Below are 18648 nucleotides of genomic sequence, written 5' to 3'. Positions count from 1 at the left end.
GTTAAGCAGGTAGAAGTAAAACTTGGGGTTTAACAAGATGAGTGCTGTGGGGCTTAGTGGGAGAAGGGTGAAATGAGTGGGGTTAGATAACAGAGGATGATGCAGGGGTTGAAGATCATGCAGAGGGCAGAGCTTCACCTGAGCAGACTCTGTCTGGTCCAGCATCTCCTCAAACCTCTGGTAGTCCTCATCATCGGGATCGGTGCCGGACAGCCGTGCAGCCCGAGCCATAAAATATGGAGGAAGCTCTCCTATGGCCGTACCTGCACCCTGCTCACACAGAAGCATGCACACCCACCCACCCACACACACCCACATACATACACACACACACACACACACACACACACACACACACACACACACACACAAACACACACACACACAAACACACACACACACACATATATACACACACACACACACAAACCCACATACACACACACACACATACACACACACACAAACACATATACACACCCACACACACAAACCCACACACACACACACACACACACACACACACACACACACACACACACACACACACACACACACAGTTAATTACTGCTACTCAGCTGTTCATGTTTATAGTACTGATGTGATGTTCTTCCATATATTGTTTTGGCAACACGGGCTTCTGTCCCATCATGCAAATAAATCTCAATTCAACATAGATTTAAAGAGAAAGAAAAAAGACGTTTTTTGTACAGTGCAGGTTGTTTATTAAATTGTATTTAGATGTTGTGGCTGATTTTATTACTTTAAATTCTACTTTTTTTTATTACGTATTGAGTAGTTTGGTTGTAAAAATGCATTATTTGTCTTAATATGATGGTAATTATTCTAACAAGCATGTTACCATGGTTCCTGGGGGGTTAATGGAGCAAAAATATCAATATCCACTACCCAAAGGAGCTTGCACTGCTTGACGTCTGGGATTGTGCGATCAGAGCACTTAATGGGAATAAAACGGAAAGGATTTACGAGAACGAAAATCCCACAGATTATTAAACGATCATGGATACATAAAACACAGGCCCAGGGAAGGTGAAAAACCAGATGCCACCTCTAAACAGCATATCAACACGCTGCACCACTAACTGCTCTGTTCCAATCTGCTTTGGACATGTGGAATGCAGGGTTTCTGGAAAATTTAAGAAGTGCTAACAAGCCCAGGGGGGTCTAAAGGAACCAAGATATCGATATCTCACAGCCAAAAAGGAGCTTGTAGCTATAAAGCGCTGGAGCCTGTGTGATTGAGGGGGGCTTAGCTGGAAGAAAGCGGAAGTGATTTGAGGGAAATAAATCCTCAGCACTTGGTCGGTTCACCAAGTTCATACCGCCAAAACATGCGGATGGGGGGAGTGAGGGGTGAGGGGGTGAGGGCTACAGACTTAATTAACACAATGAAAACAGCCGCCAAGAAATGCAGTGTTTTTGGAGTTGCTCACAGCTCATTACTTTAATGTTTCCAGGCACAGGGGGAGAGTAGGGGTGCAAGGGGGATGAGTGAAGATGCTAAGGATACAGTTAGTGTAAGTTACAATTACAGATGGCATATGGATGATTTCAAGCCTCAACACATCCCTGACATCCTGCACCCCACAGCAATGAAAAAAAATGAAGCTCTTGAACTGAAATTCAGTTCTTTAAGTGGAATGCACACAAAATCACAGCTTCAATCTCGCTCCCAGAACAGAACTAACTAATCATAGCCACATTACTTGTATGTAGCTGAATGACTGAGCCAGAAGATGATTAGTGAGTAGTTAGCAACCATGGCAGCGACAACAAGCCCAAACAATCATTCTCAGGAGGCGGTACTATCCCAAAACCTGGCAGACTGCATCTTTAATCTGGACACCCTGTTCTCTTGTTAACACTGCAGTCTTTGATGAAATCTGCCAGTTTTTTCTCATAATGGAGACGTGCCCTAATCTCCCTGGCAGCTGCTCCATTCAACAGCTCTGCCTCCGTTTGTGAGCGTGCGTGCGGCTGTGTGTGTGTGTGTGTTTGTGTAGAGGGCAGTGAAATACGTCCACCTGCACAGTGGTGGTGTTTGAAGTGGAGCACTTAAGAGAGCTGCAGTAGTGGACAGAGAGGCTTCAAGAGGGCCTAAAACACAAAGAGAAAGGAGGGAAGAGAAAGGAGAGAGGTGGAGAGGAAGAGGTAGTGGTAGTGGTGGTGGGGAGGGCAGCAGTCTCATGTCTCATCACCAGTGTATCCAGAAGATGGGAGGCTGGCAGGAGGAGGGGGAATGCTGGCGTGGGTGCTTTGAAACCGTGGGCACAACAGGTGTCTCCAACTGTAGAGCTGACAAGCCTCAGCCGTGGCTGTGCCAGGCTGGGGTTACAGGGGTGTGGTTGTGACTGGGTGATAGTGAATCCAAGGGGATTGGGTGGCACACACACACCCACAAACACAGACTCCTGTATCACACCTCAGAGCACGGCTCTGCTGCTGGCGTGGCTGCAATAGGGCTCAGAGAAAATCTGACTCCAGTTTGAAACCAGAAAAACTAACATGCTGCACCAATAAATCAAACATACAGACTTTTTTATGTGCAGGATCAGTGTGCCTGCACACTGCGCACACACTAAATGGGATGTAAGAGGGGGCAGGGGTGTGTCTCATGTAACTACATGAAGCCATTAAAAGGGGTAAAAGGTGTGGATCATAGTATCACAGCATCATTTATAATTCAGTTTAATTTTTTGATATTTATATTAGTATTAAGTTAGCATGCAAAGAAAATGGTTCCTGATAGGATTAGAGAAGTGAAAGAATATCAGTAAAAGTACCTTGTACTGCAGAACCCATGTGGATATCGCTTTACATGAACTGCCTTTATAAATTATTTAGAAATGTGTATAATTAGCTTATTAATTGGGTTGTAAACACTTGATGAATCATTAATAAACAGTTATAAACACAGTGTTCATACCCTGATGTGGGCTCACTATTTGGCAGGATCCAGTTACTGCTTACTACTAAGTAATCTTACTAATGAGTTACAACTATTTATAACCGGCAAAAGGGAGCTGGTTGCAAAGTGTAAAATGGTGCATGCTGAAAATGTCTGGGTAAACAATACTGCCAAAGCCTTAGTGTATGAATCTGCTAAATTGCTATATTAATTTAATTTGCCAAATGAATTTTTAACTGTTAAGATATGCTGATGGTGGTTAAATGCTAGTAACTTATTAATAAATTGGCTAGCTGAGGAAGCTGACAGGTAGAAGATGACAAAGTAAGCTATGTAAGCAATGAGCTCTGAGGCTTAACAGTACAGATAAATGTAGCTTCACTATTTGGCAAGCAACAGATCACTGTTGCCATTTTTCAAATGTGCTGTAACATGTTATTAATTATGCTTACAACCTAATAAGAATTTTAAGCCATTTATAAATAATTTATAAAGGTAGTCTTATTAAGTAGTACCCAAGGGGGTATGTGTGTCAGGGGACAATAATCCAGTAAATTAAAACCTTGAAAGTTTTCATTACATGTATGTGTGCATGTTTCCAATTTTGCATTTTTTAACTGTGTATGTGTGTATAGTTACTGTATTACAAAGATCTAGGAAGTCTGAATGTCAATTACAGTAGAGAGCAGGTAGTGGAAAAGCTGTCTGATTCCTGTAAAGTTCCCCGTAGAGAAGAAGTTCCTCCTCAAACTCACCTCAGCCCCTTCTACATTATTTAGAACAGGGAAATAGATAACAAAGAACGATAAAACTCATATCATGTGTGCATGACCAAGTTCTCTGTTCTCAATGTTCAGCAGTTCTGCCTTTCTCACAATTTAAAAAAAAAGGAAACTGACAATAATAGTGGACAAGAAAAGATACTGCTGTTACCAAGAACTTGATACAGGAGCGTGACTTCTAGATCACTGTGGCACACATCTGTTCTTGTTCTTGTTTTATGTGTCCTCTATGTGTGTGTGACAGTAGCACAAGCCATTGTCAGTGGTTTCATGGTAACTCTGAGACATGTGTGAGTCATTGATAAACCACCAGCACTCCGCTCTATGTGTAACTAAAAACCCAGGTAGAAGGTCCTTTGTCTAAGCCCACATTAAATAGAAACTGTGTTTTGCATGTTATTTTATATGATTTTACTATAAAGTGATAAAAAAAAAGTTTCTGTTCTGGCCCTGAGTAGAAGATTGTACATTGAAAATACTTCATCTTTCTCGGCAGCCACAAGGCTGGTTAGAGGTGTGAAACCACTGACGCTGCACAGGGGAAATTCACTGTAAGAAGCTGGGGTTTTCCACGCAAATGAGTTATCAATGAAGACATTTGCACCCATAAAGTGAATGTCAATTTGTATCATTTCTTGCTTGGGCTGTTAATGGTGGAAGTACAACAAAGTGATTCTAAAATTGGGGTGCAGGGGCCAGAGTTTTTCACATAGTAAGGGAGAAGATACATTTTTGTAAATACTTCTCTCTATTAGGTTGTTAATAGAGAGACAAAACACAAGAATCAGCAGGCTTTCATCTTTTTCAATGTTTATGTACCAGAGTATTAATTGCATGTTAACTATGGTCTGAAGGTCTGATTTGTGCACCTACTGTGGTGTCCTTGGCATGCATATGCCTGACCCTGCACCTTTAATTTTGGTCGTTTTCATGTTTCTACCACCCTCTGTCTAATGACACCTTTCAAAAGCCACTGGATAAATTCAAAAATGCATGGTGGTCAATGTGAAAACAAGACTGTTTTTCTTAACTCCCAAAAAACTGGCATTTGAGAGATATGAGGTTTCCACCTGACAGCAACAATATTTCAGAGCACACACTCTGAATGCTGGTCAAAGCTGTGGGGATTGTGCAAGGTCACTGCAAACTGTGACCAAAACTGAGCCATGAGAAATGTTTATGAAAGCTTAACTCTGTTCAGATCCTGCAATTGCCTGCTCTCAAGCTTTCCAGCCAGTGTGTAACAGGCACTCACCCACATACAAGCTTCCAGCCGGACTTTGGAGATGATGGTCCAGAGAGAGATGCTTCCCTGGATGGCTGCTGCTGACCCCACCGACCCATCCACCCCCGTGGCCTCCACGCCCACCTGCTCAGTGTCAGAGCCTGCTGCTGGTGCTTCCTGGTGGGGACAGACTATTTGGTCCGGATAGGGTGGCTCGGGGAAATCCACTGAGCCGCATTCATAGGCCGCCAAGGTCACTGATGCTATGTGTGGTCCCTGAGAAACAGAGAAAGAAAGACAGAGAGGCAGAGAAAAGGGAAGATGAACAGAAAAAGACAGAGTAGTGAAAAATAGAGTGGGAGTGAGTCCACCTGTTGGAAGCAGTTTTGAGTCAGAGGAAGACCCATTTGTTTTCAGCACAGGGACAAAGCAGTGAGTCAAATAGTGATTGATAACATGAATACAGTTATATGTGGGCCAGTATCTACACTGTTCCTCCTGTAGTTCCTACAGCAGTGGAAATCATCCTCTGCTTTTCACTACAGGAGTGAATGAGCCCTTTGCTCTCCTTTCTGTATGACTTAAATAGACCATTAGGAAATGGAGAAAAACACATTCACCAGGGTTCCACATTTACCATGGCTCTGTGGTCTCCAAGTTTTATCTTTTATCCACATGCTATGAGTCTTCAATACAATGTTACAGTGCCACAAACATCCAGATTCCTCTGTGAGTTTAGTTCAAAATTCTACGAAAACAGTGAGCAGGACTCGTCACCGGCTTGCTTCTCATACTGGAGTGTGAGTTTACTGAACCTATTTCAAACTGCTAACACAATCCACACAGAAGAACTAGAAACACAAAAGGCAAACTATGAAAAATGAAATGACAATGAAAATTTCGAGGTGAAAGAAAGCTGGAGTTTAAGTGGTTAGAACATGATGTAGATGTAATGTACCGCATGTGTGCCACCCGTTTTCTCAGCTGGCTTGTTTTTCCTCTGGAACAATGCTTTCATGAAACATCACCTCACAATTTGTGGGAAAACTGGACAACAAGTGTCAGTTAAGCAAGGCCGTATTACGTCGTGTTAAATTGCCTTTTCTGTATTGTTTTTAAATAAGTTAACATTTGGGCTACCAAAAAATGTACTTTGGCCACCAAATTTAGTGGCATACTCATCATGTTTCTTGATGAACTCCAATATAAAACATAGATGAACATCTGAAGAGTCAGACCTGTTCTTTTTTTGTTATAAAAGTGATGTCTGATTTGGTTGATCAGAGCTGTAAGATATTAAATGATCCATCTTTGCTCACTACATCTTAGCCTTTCTTACCCTCAGGTGTGCAGGTGTACAGATCATATCACTTCTTTTCATAAGTTAATATAATATAATAATTTAATGAGGGATAATTATTTAATAATAACATTAAATCTATCTTATTGACTTCAGCCATGGGAAGCAGGCGATTATCAGTTATTGATATCAGCTGAAGAAAATCCATAATGGGCATCCCTATAATTTTTACATCATTCTCATTGAAAAACGTGATTATGGTGTACTTTTTGCAGCCATATGTACCAAAGAAAGATGTTTTCTTAAGTCTGTAAAATATGATGTGTAAGACAGGATATCTCTGCAGCATGACAGTATTTAATCCAAAATGATATTCTGACACACATTTCACCTTGAACAAACATTGCACCTCCTGCAATTTTAAAACTGCTGTAGGCCATTTTAGGATTTCACTAAAATTTCAATTAATTGTTCAGCCTTCCTGGGAACCAAACCTGGGATATATAAACCACTTGTGTGTGTGTATGTCACCTTTCCCAGGTGATATGCATACATGCACACACAAACAAACACAACCGAGTATAGCCATATGCCACAATGTGTGCTCACAGGAAAGCAATAATAATGAAAAAAAGGGGGAGCAAAAAAGAAGCTGGTTCTAAATACGGACCCTCTTCAGACAGAATTTATTCATGTTTGACTGTTCCTGTTGTAAGAACGAGACATTAGCATACTTAAGGACCCGCTGTCTTTGATAGGGCCTGGTCTGGCTTACATTTCTGGCTCTTGTTTATTTACTCATGTCAATTAGGCTTCCAGTGAGAAAACAGAGGAATCAAAGGAAGGAAGAGAGGTGCAGGTTGGATTTCTAGTGTGTGGTCAAAGTTTACTGAGCTGCTGGCTTTGTGTTTTTGACTCGGCAAACCCTAAAACAAGTCATCACAATATCCACAAAGCTGCTGAGCAGAGAGACTCCTGAGGCCACACACACTCACAATTAAACTCAATTACACAGAAATACTAAAATGAACACATCAAGAGGGGAAATCTCCATTTCAACACAGTTCTGGCATTATGGAAAAAAGTACCAGCAGCGGTCATTTTAAATCTCCTTTCTCTAATTGTATGTCTATTATTTTAAATATGAGCAATTTAACATTCCATTGCTTCCTCACAAAAGAGTTTAAATAATTTAACATTAAATGGTTGAATTTAATTTAACACAACCTGTTTTGAGGGGTAATTTCATGTAGCACACCTGTTTTCAAGAGTAATTTAATTTCCTATTTAGGTCAGGGCAAAGCTCAAAATGTGAGCGCTGGCCAGCTGTACACAAAGTACAACGATTCCTATAAAAACTTTGCTATTCCCGCAGCAATAATCCAGTTATCAAGTTTGTTGTTGGAGAGGAACAAGGAAACTATTTGTACAAATGGCCGTTGGTCATTCTACAATGACTCATTACGACAATAAGGTTGATAGCATCGTCTGAGAGCACAATGTTTGATTAAGTTTTATACTGAACAGGATCCAGCCAGGAAGAAAAGGTCATGTAACTTTGCATTTCCCTTGCAAGAATACATTTTACACTCTGAACAGTGACCGAGATGGATCTGAAATGACAGAGATCATCAAACAAGTCAACAACACTTGTGTGATCCCTGCAAATAAAGGCAGGTCCATGGAGTGGGCCGATGTAAGCATGCCCTGTGTACTCTGTCTATTCCATGTGTTTACACTCATGCGTATGTGTGTGTCGGAAGGGTGCTCCCAGTGACGCACGGGGGCAGTTTGGCATTACGCAATGTAGCGCCAAAGCAAATCTGGCAAAACTGGGGTGGGGCTGTAACTTCCGGTGCTGAATGGGACAAGGCAGGACAGGACGGGATGTGGGAGGGCAGGACAGCAGCGTGTGAGGCAACAGGAAACAGCAATGTCTTCTCTACGAGAAGTGCACTCCTTTAGATGATATAGATTAGTTTCTGTACACACAGTATTAGTATGTAGGCAAGGTCACATTTACATGAATAATAATCTAAACAAAAACAATCCTAGGAATTAATGAGTAAACGTCTGATACGCACACACTTATTTTCTTACAAAAGCATTAGACAAATAGGAAAATCTTAAGTGACCTAGAGGGAGAAGTCAAGAAACTCCCAGCACTGACCCAGTCAGACTGGATACTCCCCCAGCTCATATCCTCCCCAATGACTCTCCGGTGGGATCACACTGCCCTGGGAGCCACATACACACACAGCTCATGCACACAGACTACTCAAGCAGAGAGCTTGTGTAGCGAAGAAAGACTATATTCCTCTTGCTCACGCCTTCCAACTCTATCTCAGGTAATGTGTGTTTACCAAACACACACAGACGGGCTGCCAACAGAGAGTGTTGCGTGACTCTGAGTACCTGCTCTCTCTCGCTCTCTCTCTCTTTCTATCTAATGCTGTGTCACTCCTTCTCAACTTACACAAAAGCCCTGTCATCTCATGTTGTCCAGGTGACTCACTATTAATCTGTAGCCCAGCCCACAACATCCAGGTAGCTGCTGTCTGTCTCATTTTGTTTCTGACTTGGTGACACATACAGACACAGGCATGCAAACACACGTCATATCCTAGGAAGGCATAGATCATTAATATCAGGAGAAAAACACTAAATGTAGAGTGGAGATATTCTTTTTTTCTCTGAGGGAAACTATTGTTCCACCTTATGCACTGTTGACTATAAACAAAGTAGTGGTGAGAGTTTACGTGTGTGCTGAAATAATTATCCCACCTCCAAACTGCGTCTACTTTGAGATTTGCCTTTTGTGGATGATGTTTGCAGCCACTAAAATACACATCAACCCGATGGGATCCACAATGGAGGCAACATTGCTGGCATTCCTGTGGCGACCTGGAGAAACCAACGCCTGGCCTCCAAAACTAGTGGGATCCCCACTCCTGGGTATGAGACATCCACAGAGACTCTGAGGAGACACACAGAGTTTGGATCCAGTAAGAAAGTACGTCTGTGTGTGTCTCTATGTGTGTATCATCTCTATAGAGCAGAGCGCATATCAGTGACAGCAAATGATCCAAATAGAGAATTACTGTCAAACTACCAAAGTATAACATCAGTGTGAGATGTTAAAAGAAGCAGTATAATTTGACTTAATTTAATTTGTTTTAACAAAATCGAGTTTTCATCTAAAGCCCCTTTCAGAGTGGATTTATTTCTCTAGGGCCTGCTGGTGATTTTAACATTACCTGTGTTCATGAGCATCTACGTGTGCCATTTTTCACCCCCACTGTCATGATAATTACAGCGGAAGTTACCTGCTGTTTTTAACGTGAACTTGCTGATCATTCTGTGATTTAAATCTTGTCTCAAGCGGCTTTCTTGAAGTGGATCTCAGTTCTTTCTGAGGGAAGAGCTGCTTGTCCTTTTTTAAAAAAAAAATCAGCAGTGTGAAATTTGTCATTTGTTTGAAAAGGAAAATCAACAAAATCAAAAATGTTCTGGTTAATCTGACAGACAAAATCATGTTAACACCAGCATTTAAACCTGTTTGGGAGCCAGTACAATGATGGATTAAAGCCATCAGGGGAGCAGCAGCTCATCAAAAGGACTGCTGTAATGTCAGCTACAGGTAGGTACTGGTACTCTCTTTTGGCTAGAGCTGCCGAATGACCATGGCTTTCATAGACCACATCCTGTAATTTTCTGATGGTTAAAATGCTGTTCAGAGTGAGGAGTTCAATTACCACAGAGCACAGTGAATGTTTTATTCCCCACCTATCTGTAATGCTAATCACATCTGAACAGGGCTTAAGTTAAATGTATCATGTGGAGTGTTTGACCACTTTTAGTGCTATGGAGCCATTTTTTTAAATGAGTGGGTACCCCTTTTGTTAGAGGACAAACATGCATGCGTAGGAGCACATGATAGATGCAATACATGTACCCGTCACTGGTTAAATAATATTTTACCACTCTAAAGCCTTACAGATGAGTCCACAAAAACAGGTGTTAGGTAACATTTACTAATTTGCAATGATCTCAAACTCTGGAGAGTTGGAGATGATGAGGTTGAACTGATAATAAATTACTCCTGATGTGTAGCAAAATGTTCCTTCACCTCAATCCTGGACGAGTGACAGGGATTGGCCATGAGAATGGCAGTTGCCAGAGCACATGAACGGAAAGGAGCTTCCTCTCAGTGCCACAGCAAGAACAAAGTGTGCGTCAGTGTGCCTACTAAAGGAGGATATGAAAGCTGGTTGGCTAATAGCTGCTGCTGACACAGACTGTCGACCACCTCCTCTGGCCCCCTGGATCCAGCACCACTGACAGAATATTTTTGAACCGTTAAACACTTGACATATAAAACAATGCTTTCGACTGCATGACCTTGTGTGTCACAGTGACAGTGATATTTGCATTAGTTCAGCAGACACACACACTCATAGCATAATGTACCAGTGTAGGTGTGATGACTTGAATTGCAACACAGCTGGTGGAAGGAGGGGGCTTTTCACATTTTAAATTAAAACTACTTGTTCACTCTGTATACAGAAACAGATGCAGTGGAGTAAATGCACTCATGAGGAAATCAAATTTCAAAAACCAGTACATTCCCATTAGGAAGCAGTAGCACGCCACAGTCACATTCAAAGTGTCAGCTGTCTGTAGGTTATAAATACATAAAAAAAAAACCAAAAAAAAAAACCAATGAAACATGTCCCTGCATGCCTTCCCAATTTAAACTGTATGCACTAGACGACACATTAAATTACCAAAGATACACAAATTGTATAAGAAAATTTTATTTTCTCCAATGTATTGTTTTTAATCATGAGACCCCACCAGATGCAGCTCATAATCATCCCAGCCACTAGTCATGGCGTGGAGTCCTCTTGTTAGTTTATGGTGGCAAATGTAGTTGCTTCTGAAGCCCCAAACCAGACATTAATGGGTGACCATAAACTGACCAGTTCTCAGTGACCACGACCACAGGACGGTCCAGTCATTAACAGGTCGCTGTGGTTGTCAAGGGCCATTTAAGCACATTAGACACGGTCCGGCTAGCATAACCTGTTAACCGCTTCTTACAGTGGGAGACTGCTGGAGGCAACACAGGACAAACATTAGAGGTTAGTTCGTTATGAAGAAGCCCTGGTCAGGATCTCTGAGGGAGGTAACAGAATGCTGGACAGAGGCCAGCGATGGAGCACAGACAGAGAGGAGGGGCATGGGGTGTTAAGAAGTGGGTGGTAAGCACACGCACACACACACACAAACACACACACACACACACACACACAAAGTGAGATGCTGGAGGTTTGAGGGGCTGGTCCTAGTGATTTATCCATGTGGTTTCACCATATGACTCCATGTTCAGAAACCTCTCCCTGACTAGCAGACAGACACACTCACTCTGACCCCCCACTGAGGGATGCATTATACACCCAAAGATAACAAAGACAAATGATTTGAAACCTACTTTATAATATATGCACAAATTCAGGACTTACAATACAAACTTAAGTAACCTCTCATTGTACACATTCTAAAAGGAGAACTGAATAAAATGTTGTTGTGTTAATTTGTAATGACTTTACCGAGTATGGGTTAAGGTTAGAGGCACAATGATTAGTCCATTAACACAGAAAATGTGTTGGCAACAATTTTGATAATCAATTCAGTCATTTTTTCCTGCTTTTCTCTGTCATTTATGATCAGCTGAAAAATAATAAGATGAAGCAATTTGGAGACATTATTTTGGGCTATAGGGAACTGTGATGAGCATTTTTTCACATTTTCTTTGACATTTTATAGACTAAACAATTAATTTATTAATCATAAAAATAACTGGCAGATTATCAATGACAAAAATAACTGTGAGTTGCAGTCCAAGGAAATATGAGTCATTCACAAATTATCATAATTTAATAACCCTGTTGTAGAACCAGTTAATAATCTTTTTATGGCAACCTCATCTGACCAGGGAAATACCAGTTCCAGTGTGTAGGTGGCAAATTAAAAAATTCTGAATGAACCAAAAATTATTTTATGCAGTACTGACTCTGTCAAAAAACAAAAGAACATGCAGTGAAGTAAAGTTGGTTTGTGTTTTATTTATAGTTACATAATAATGTCTAATGTGCACAATACATATGACTATGTATAGTATAATATGTACAGAAATGTGAATTTTGATTCTATGTATTATATATTATATATATGATATTATATATCATATATAAATAACTGCCTTTTGAACAGATTACAGTGGGAAACCTTTATTTATCTTTATTTACTTTCATTCATTTTCAATTTTGTTCTTTATCGTCAAAATTAGAGCTGAAATGATTTAATCAATTCAAGGAAATGACAATTCATTGATTAACTGTTCACATCTAGAGGTTTTATAATAAATTGCCAAACAATCTTGGGTTCCATCTTCTCAATTGTGAGGCTTTGTTGCTTTTCTTCGACTTATGTGATTAACAGTAAATTGGCTGCATCTACAAATATTGATTAATCTGAAGATTATTTACTCAATTAATCGCTTTGTACAGTCTAAAAAAAATTTTTAAAAATGTGGAAAATACTCACAATTTAGCTGAGTCAAACATGACATCTTCAAATTGCTTCTTCCACCCAACCAACAATCCAAAACCCAAAGTCTCTTAATTTACTATTATGAATGACACAAACAACAGCAAATCCTTACATTCAAGAAGGTGAAACTGTCAGATGTGATTTTACATAAAATGAGGATAACAATTTACAAAAATAGTTATATTTTAATATGTTAATAAATGATTTTCCTTTGATGAATTAATAGACTAATTGTTGCAGTTCTAGAGTGTTACTGTAGTTGGGCAAAATTAAGCAGTTGGAAGATAACACCTTGGACGTATTACCTGACTTCTTATAGAGCAACAAAATAATCAGCAGATAAATAAAAATGAAAATAATCTGTCGTTAAAAGCCTAATCACAATAATCTCTCCTCAAAAAACTAACAAACAACAATAACAAACAAAATAACAAACGCAAAAAATATGTAAAATATGAATTAAATGAGCTGATGCATCTAACATTCTTTTTAAGAGTGATGGTGCTGTGGATGAATTACATCAAAGTGCAAACGGTGTATGCTCTATGTTTGAGTGTGTTTCATTTTGCCAACTGAAACTTATGAGGGGAAACAAAATGTTGGTCCCCATAGAAAGTCCATCAGCATAAAAAGCAAACTGATGCAGCTACTGCTACACAGACAGCTACACCTGAGGGTGGGTGAGGGTGTGACGGGTAACTGAAAAAGCACTGGGTGACCTTCACAGTAGAATTTCATTACAAAACTATCTTTCAAATAACTTAAACACCTGCGGTCTGCCAGCAGTGCTCTGGTTTGGTCTGGTCAGGTTTGGCTTGTTCTGGCAGGGTTCTTGGTGCCTTTCCAGACTGGCTACACACTAAGCCCACTTTGGCCCGGGTCTGGCTTCCTGTGGGTTCTGTGTGTGTGAGAGTGAGTGTGTGTGTCTTTCAGAGGGAATAGTTATTGTACTTGGTATTAACAGGACTCCTGGGGCCTCCAAGACACAGACAGACAGACGCATGCCTTGGATGGCTGGAGTGTGACAGTTCAGATTGAGAAGCTCTTAGAAACACACACACACACACAAATCTCCCATTTACACATCTCTCGGGTATTTATCTTCGAAGGAATTTGGTGAAGATGAGTAAGTCACAAAAGATTTGGGTAGATCCTTGTCCCCAACATCATGAGAAAAAACAATTAATTACTTGAAAATCATAGATGAAAGCAACTGTACTGTTTGTTTTTTCTGTCTCTGCACTTTTTACCAAAGGAATTAAAAGCTCTTTCGTGGTATTTTATATTTAAACCCAAAGTTAAATAATTCCGCTCATGAGCAACTGTAGAAGCATAACTTAACAGTGAAAAATCCCCAAACCAACGTATCTTTATGGTATGTAAGTAATACTGCCTGTTCAGTAGTGGGAGGATCAAATCCGAGCGATAAAGTTCTGACACACTATCTAGATGTAGTTAAAAATTAACGGCTTCAAATTGAATTTAAGAGGTGTTGAAGTTAAAGTGAGAGATCTGTTACTGCAAGCCAGTGGTGAGTCAAGAGTAGCTTTTCAGCTTTTCAAAGAACTACTGAACTTGATCCTGATGTGTCACTCATGTTCCGGGTAACATGCATGCAAGGTATCAACTCTCACCTTAGTGAGAGAGTGATTTTGCTATGTCCAGTCACGTCTGACACAGAAAACACGGACAGTGAAGTCAAGAAAACTTATGAATCAGTATTGTGGCAATGTTTATATAGTAAATCCACACCCATCAGAGTAAATTCAAGTTTTTCTAAAGAGCCGACCCGGAGTGTTATCAGTTCTGACTTTAGAAAAAACTCTCTAATCAAGTAATTATAAAAACAAACAAAACACATGTGAGTGGTGGAAAATTTAGTCCCAGTCATATAGACCAGCAAGAGTGTGTGAGTCACAAATGAAACAAAGCATGGTTTCTGTCTTGTGTGAACCTGAAGGTGCCCTATTGTTTGCTTGTGGGATTGTAGCATGGCTCATAAAAGTCAGACAATGGTCAGGTGAGTGAGGGGTGCAATACACACACACACACACACACACACACACACACACACACACACGCACACACACACACACACACACACATACACAGTGCACACAGACACATACCAGTCCTTTGTCCAATACCCTACCATGCTGTGACCGAGTTTCCCTCACCCACATGTTCTTGTCAGACTGTGAATGTGTGGGTGGACTGCACTTTACAGTACAACAGCATATGAGCGGGAGAACTTTTGCGGACCTGAGCAGCTGTGTGTGTGTGTGTGTGTGTGTGTGTGTGTGTGTGTGTGTGTGTGTGTGTGTGTGTGAGTGTGTGTGTGAGTGTGATAGTACTAACAACAATGCAGGGACAGTGTGTGGAAGCCACACTCTCAGACCTGCTCAGCGCTTACAGCGATAGTTGGGGCTAATTAAAGCTGTGCTCCTGGTAATTGCCAACAGCCAAAACTTAATTTTAGGGGGTTTGCTGGGGAAAATCTGTATATTCTACACAAACCTCCTCTGCAACCTATAATTTAGCAATCCTAAAAAAAACTGAATATAGAAAACTACACAATGTTCTTTTATTTAGTTGAGCCACTGGTTTATTTTTTGAAAGACAAGGGACTGTAAATCATGAGTCATAAACACGCTACAAACATGGTTTGATTTTTTGCTATCCCATAAGACTGCTTTGTTTCCCCAGTGGCTGCTGACATTCATGCTCCCAGAAAGACACAACATGTACACCTCTCACTGAAACAGCTCAAAGCCAAGAGGGAGAGAAAAAAAGACTACCCTAGTTGCTATTATGTAAACAGCAACGTGCGCGGCTTCAATTATAATGACTTTAATTCTTTGTTGCTGTTGATTTAACGTTGAGCACAACAATTTTCATGCTGCCCATAATGACTTAATGGCAACAGCCATTACTGAAAGTAATTTAATGGTGGATGACTCAGATGAGCTCTCTTCTAAAATATTTACAGCATTCCCAAGCTTTCAAGAGTCACACTCATCGCTAACCCCTTCTCAGTTAAAAGAGGATTTATGGAGGGCAGTGACACTAGTTGTCACTAGAAAACAAATACTTAAAAACCTAAGTGGGGATGAAAGCCGGTACCACTCATAATTGTGATCTTCACAATCATTATGGAGGATACATGCGCAGGTGCAGGACTTTCAGTGAGCGTACGTGTGCATGTGTGTGCACTGATCCTCGCCTCCGCAGCCCATGCCGAAATGAGATCTCTCCAGTGTTCCTGCGTGATTTTATTGTTTTCATGGTCGGTATTATAAGCACCCACCCACTACCTCCTCCCTCAGAGCAGCTGGATAAAATACACTTGATGGTGTGCCAAGAAGAGTGTTTTTTTTTTCTTCTCTACGCTTGAGTTGCAGGGTTTTATCTTTCTCCAATAACCAGTCCTGTCCATGTACAATGATCTCCCGCAGTCTCAGCGGGATGCAAACACAGAGAGGAGACACAGGGCAGCAATTGCCCATGTCAGGGAACAGGAGAGCTGCCACTTCTGCTCTGGTTTCATTGACTGGGATGGTTTGCATGTTACTGGCTCTGCATCCCCCTCTGCTGGTGGCTCTGCAGTACTCTAAGAAAATTTCACTGCTTCCCAACAGCCACTGAGGATGTGTGCTGTTAATATGTGATGTATCATCTTTTATTTCAAACAAAACACCTATTAGCTGTAAAAGATTGTCATCTCAGTTTCACATAGGTTAAACAGAAACTTTCTCCAAGCGCCTGGTTCAATGAAGTGTCAGCAGAAAAAATGTGACCACACATTTACTGTAACTAGAGGAAATGAAAGAATTAGCTTCAATCAAGGAATTAAGTCCTTTAAAGAAGGCAGAAAAGAACAAACACATGATGATAGCTGGAAAGGTCACATGACAGCCCAGAGTCACATGTCATATCATGTGAAAATAGCACTACAGAGGACCTTACTGGTTACTAGATGTGCTAGTGCTCATGTCTTTCCATATCTTACAAAAAAGTAGGATTTACCAAAGGCAATAGCAATCTAATGTTACTATTGCAATTAATGTATTTGGCAGTAGTTAGTAGTTTTACCATGTTCTTTAGTGATATAATGTGGATTCTTCAGTTTTCTCGTGTTTTTTTTTGTTATCCTATTGTCAAAAATCCAAATCTTTTAAGGTCTCTTCTGTTTTCCAGATTTTCATTTACTAAGGGGACAATATATGAATCTTCAGCTGGAGCCTTTATGTGAATGAAAATATTGATAGTTGGCATCAGTATTTATAGTCGATTTTATTATGATTCAAATGTGTTTAACATGTGTAAAGTACAACAATATTAGTCTGCACTGATTTTTCTGGTTTATCGACATCTTAAGACCACTGGCTCCCTCTACTGACTGTGATTAGTAATGACCTGGGTCAGTTACAAACTTTGTATTGACAAGTTACAAATCAGTTATTATTTACAAATAAAATAGCTTAAAATAATTTCTATTAATTTATGAATTGATTAATCTATTCATTTTTTGACAGGGTATTTAATGACAGAACTTAATCATGGTAGATTTGATTCTATGTAAAACACTGTTTAGCAGAACGTAGCCTAACCTAGGACTGGAAGTGCCACTAATGATTATTTTGTTATAATAATAACCATAATGCAAGCAACAATGATTTTCAATCTACCAGTTTCTCACAGAATAGCTGTTTGGTCTACAAAATGTCTGGAAATATTGGAAAATGTTGCTCAAAACTTCCCAGATTAACGGGTGATGTCTTTAGATGTCTTCTTTTGTCCGAGCAACAGTACAGTCAAATAGAGCCCAATCGATATATCAGTCAATCAGTATTATTGGTCGATGTTGGCCAATCACGGCTATATTGGACTATCAGTATCAGTATCAACATATATGTCATCTGATATGCCCCATGTGAAAACTTCTTTTTTTTAACAGAAATAAATGATGGTTGTTTTCATTTGTTTACTAAATGTACTGTTATTTATAATTAATAAAAATAACAATGAAATTGTCAGCAGTTTCAGTACAATGATATAATTTTGGATAATAAAGTTTATTGTTTAAATGTAAAATATCCTCCCTCAGTTACATACTTTTTGCAACAAGTGTCAACCACTTTTGAGGGATCAATACAAAAATATGTTTGCTTGATGTATATATTTTATATTTTTTACCCCTTAATATTTGTATCAGCTCCAAAATCCAGTAAACCACAAAAAAGTCAGTTTACTATAATAAAAGAGTAAGATACATTTGGATTTTTTTCTTTTAAAACCAGTAATCAAAACTTTATTATCTGCAGGTCAATTAATTGATTAATCAACTGATTGTTTGAGCTCTGCCCACTAGTTTACTCAGTTCCTCACACTCTTCAGCAGTTTACTGAAGTGAAATGTATTTAAGTGTTTCACTAGGTTGATGACTGGTTGAGAAGCTGTGCAATTACAGTTCATTGTTCCACTTCTCCCCTGAGCTAGTGTATATCTCTAGTGGTGCACTTGTATATCACTTACAGACCGACTGTGGTGGTGTTCTTTCCAAATGTTGACATGGGTATAAATCAAAGTCAAGAGCTGGTAAACACTCAGGCCCAATCCAGTTCTCATTTCTAGCATATTATTAAGTCTGATGGACAGAAAGCAACACAGTGCCAGACAGGTCAAGCTGCAAGAGTTACACTTGTAAGTTTGAAGGGACATCTTAGAGTAGCAAGTGTTCTGAAATTGTCTGACCCAGTTATAATCACTGACCCAGTCCTAGTTCCTCAAAACAGGC

At 40.0% G+C, this 18648-nt stretch overlaps 1 protein-coding gene across 1 annotated transcript in view; it reads right to left on the bottom strand.

Moving 5' to 3' along the window:
* Window positions 1-18648, bottom strand: part of LOC146318554 (vacuole membrane protein 1-like) — a 65048-nt gene that overhangs the window by 36862 nt on the left and 9538 nt on the right. Inside the window, exons 5-6 of the mRNA XM_084730505.1 lie at window positions 4967-5212; window positions 139-270 (exon numbers count right to left, since the gene is read on the bottom strand). Of these exons, the coding sequence (XP_084586631.1) occupies window positions 139-270; window positions 4967-5212 (378 nt within the window). The remainder of the gene's footprint in view (window positions 1-138; window positions 271-4966; window positions 5213-18648) is intronic.

The sequence above is a fragment of the Lutjanus erythropterus genome, chromosome 11 (genome assembly GCF_056507025.1).
Source record: "Lutjanus erythropterus isolate fLutEry1 chromosome 11, fLutEry1.hap2, whole genome shotgun sequence".
In the NCBI taxonomy this organism is placed as follows: domain Eukaryota; kingdom Metazoa; phylum Chordata; class Actinopteri; order Lutjaniformes; family Lutjanidae; genus Lutjanus; species Lutjanus erythropterus.
This window is presented reverse-complemented; position numbering and strand designations above follow the sequence as displayed.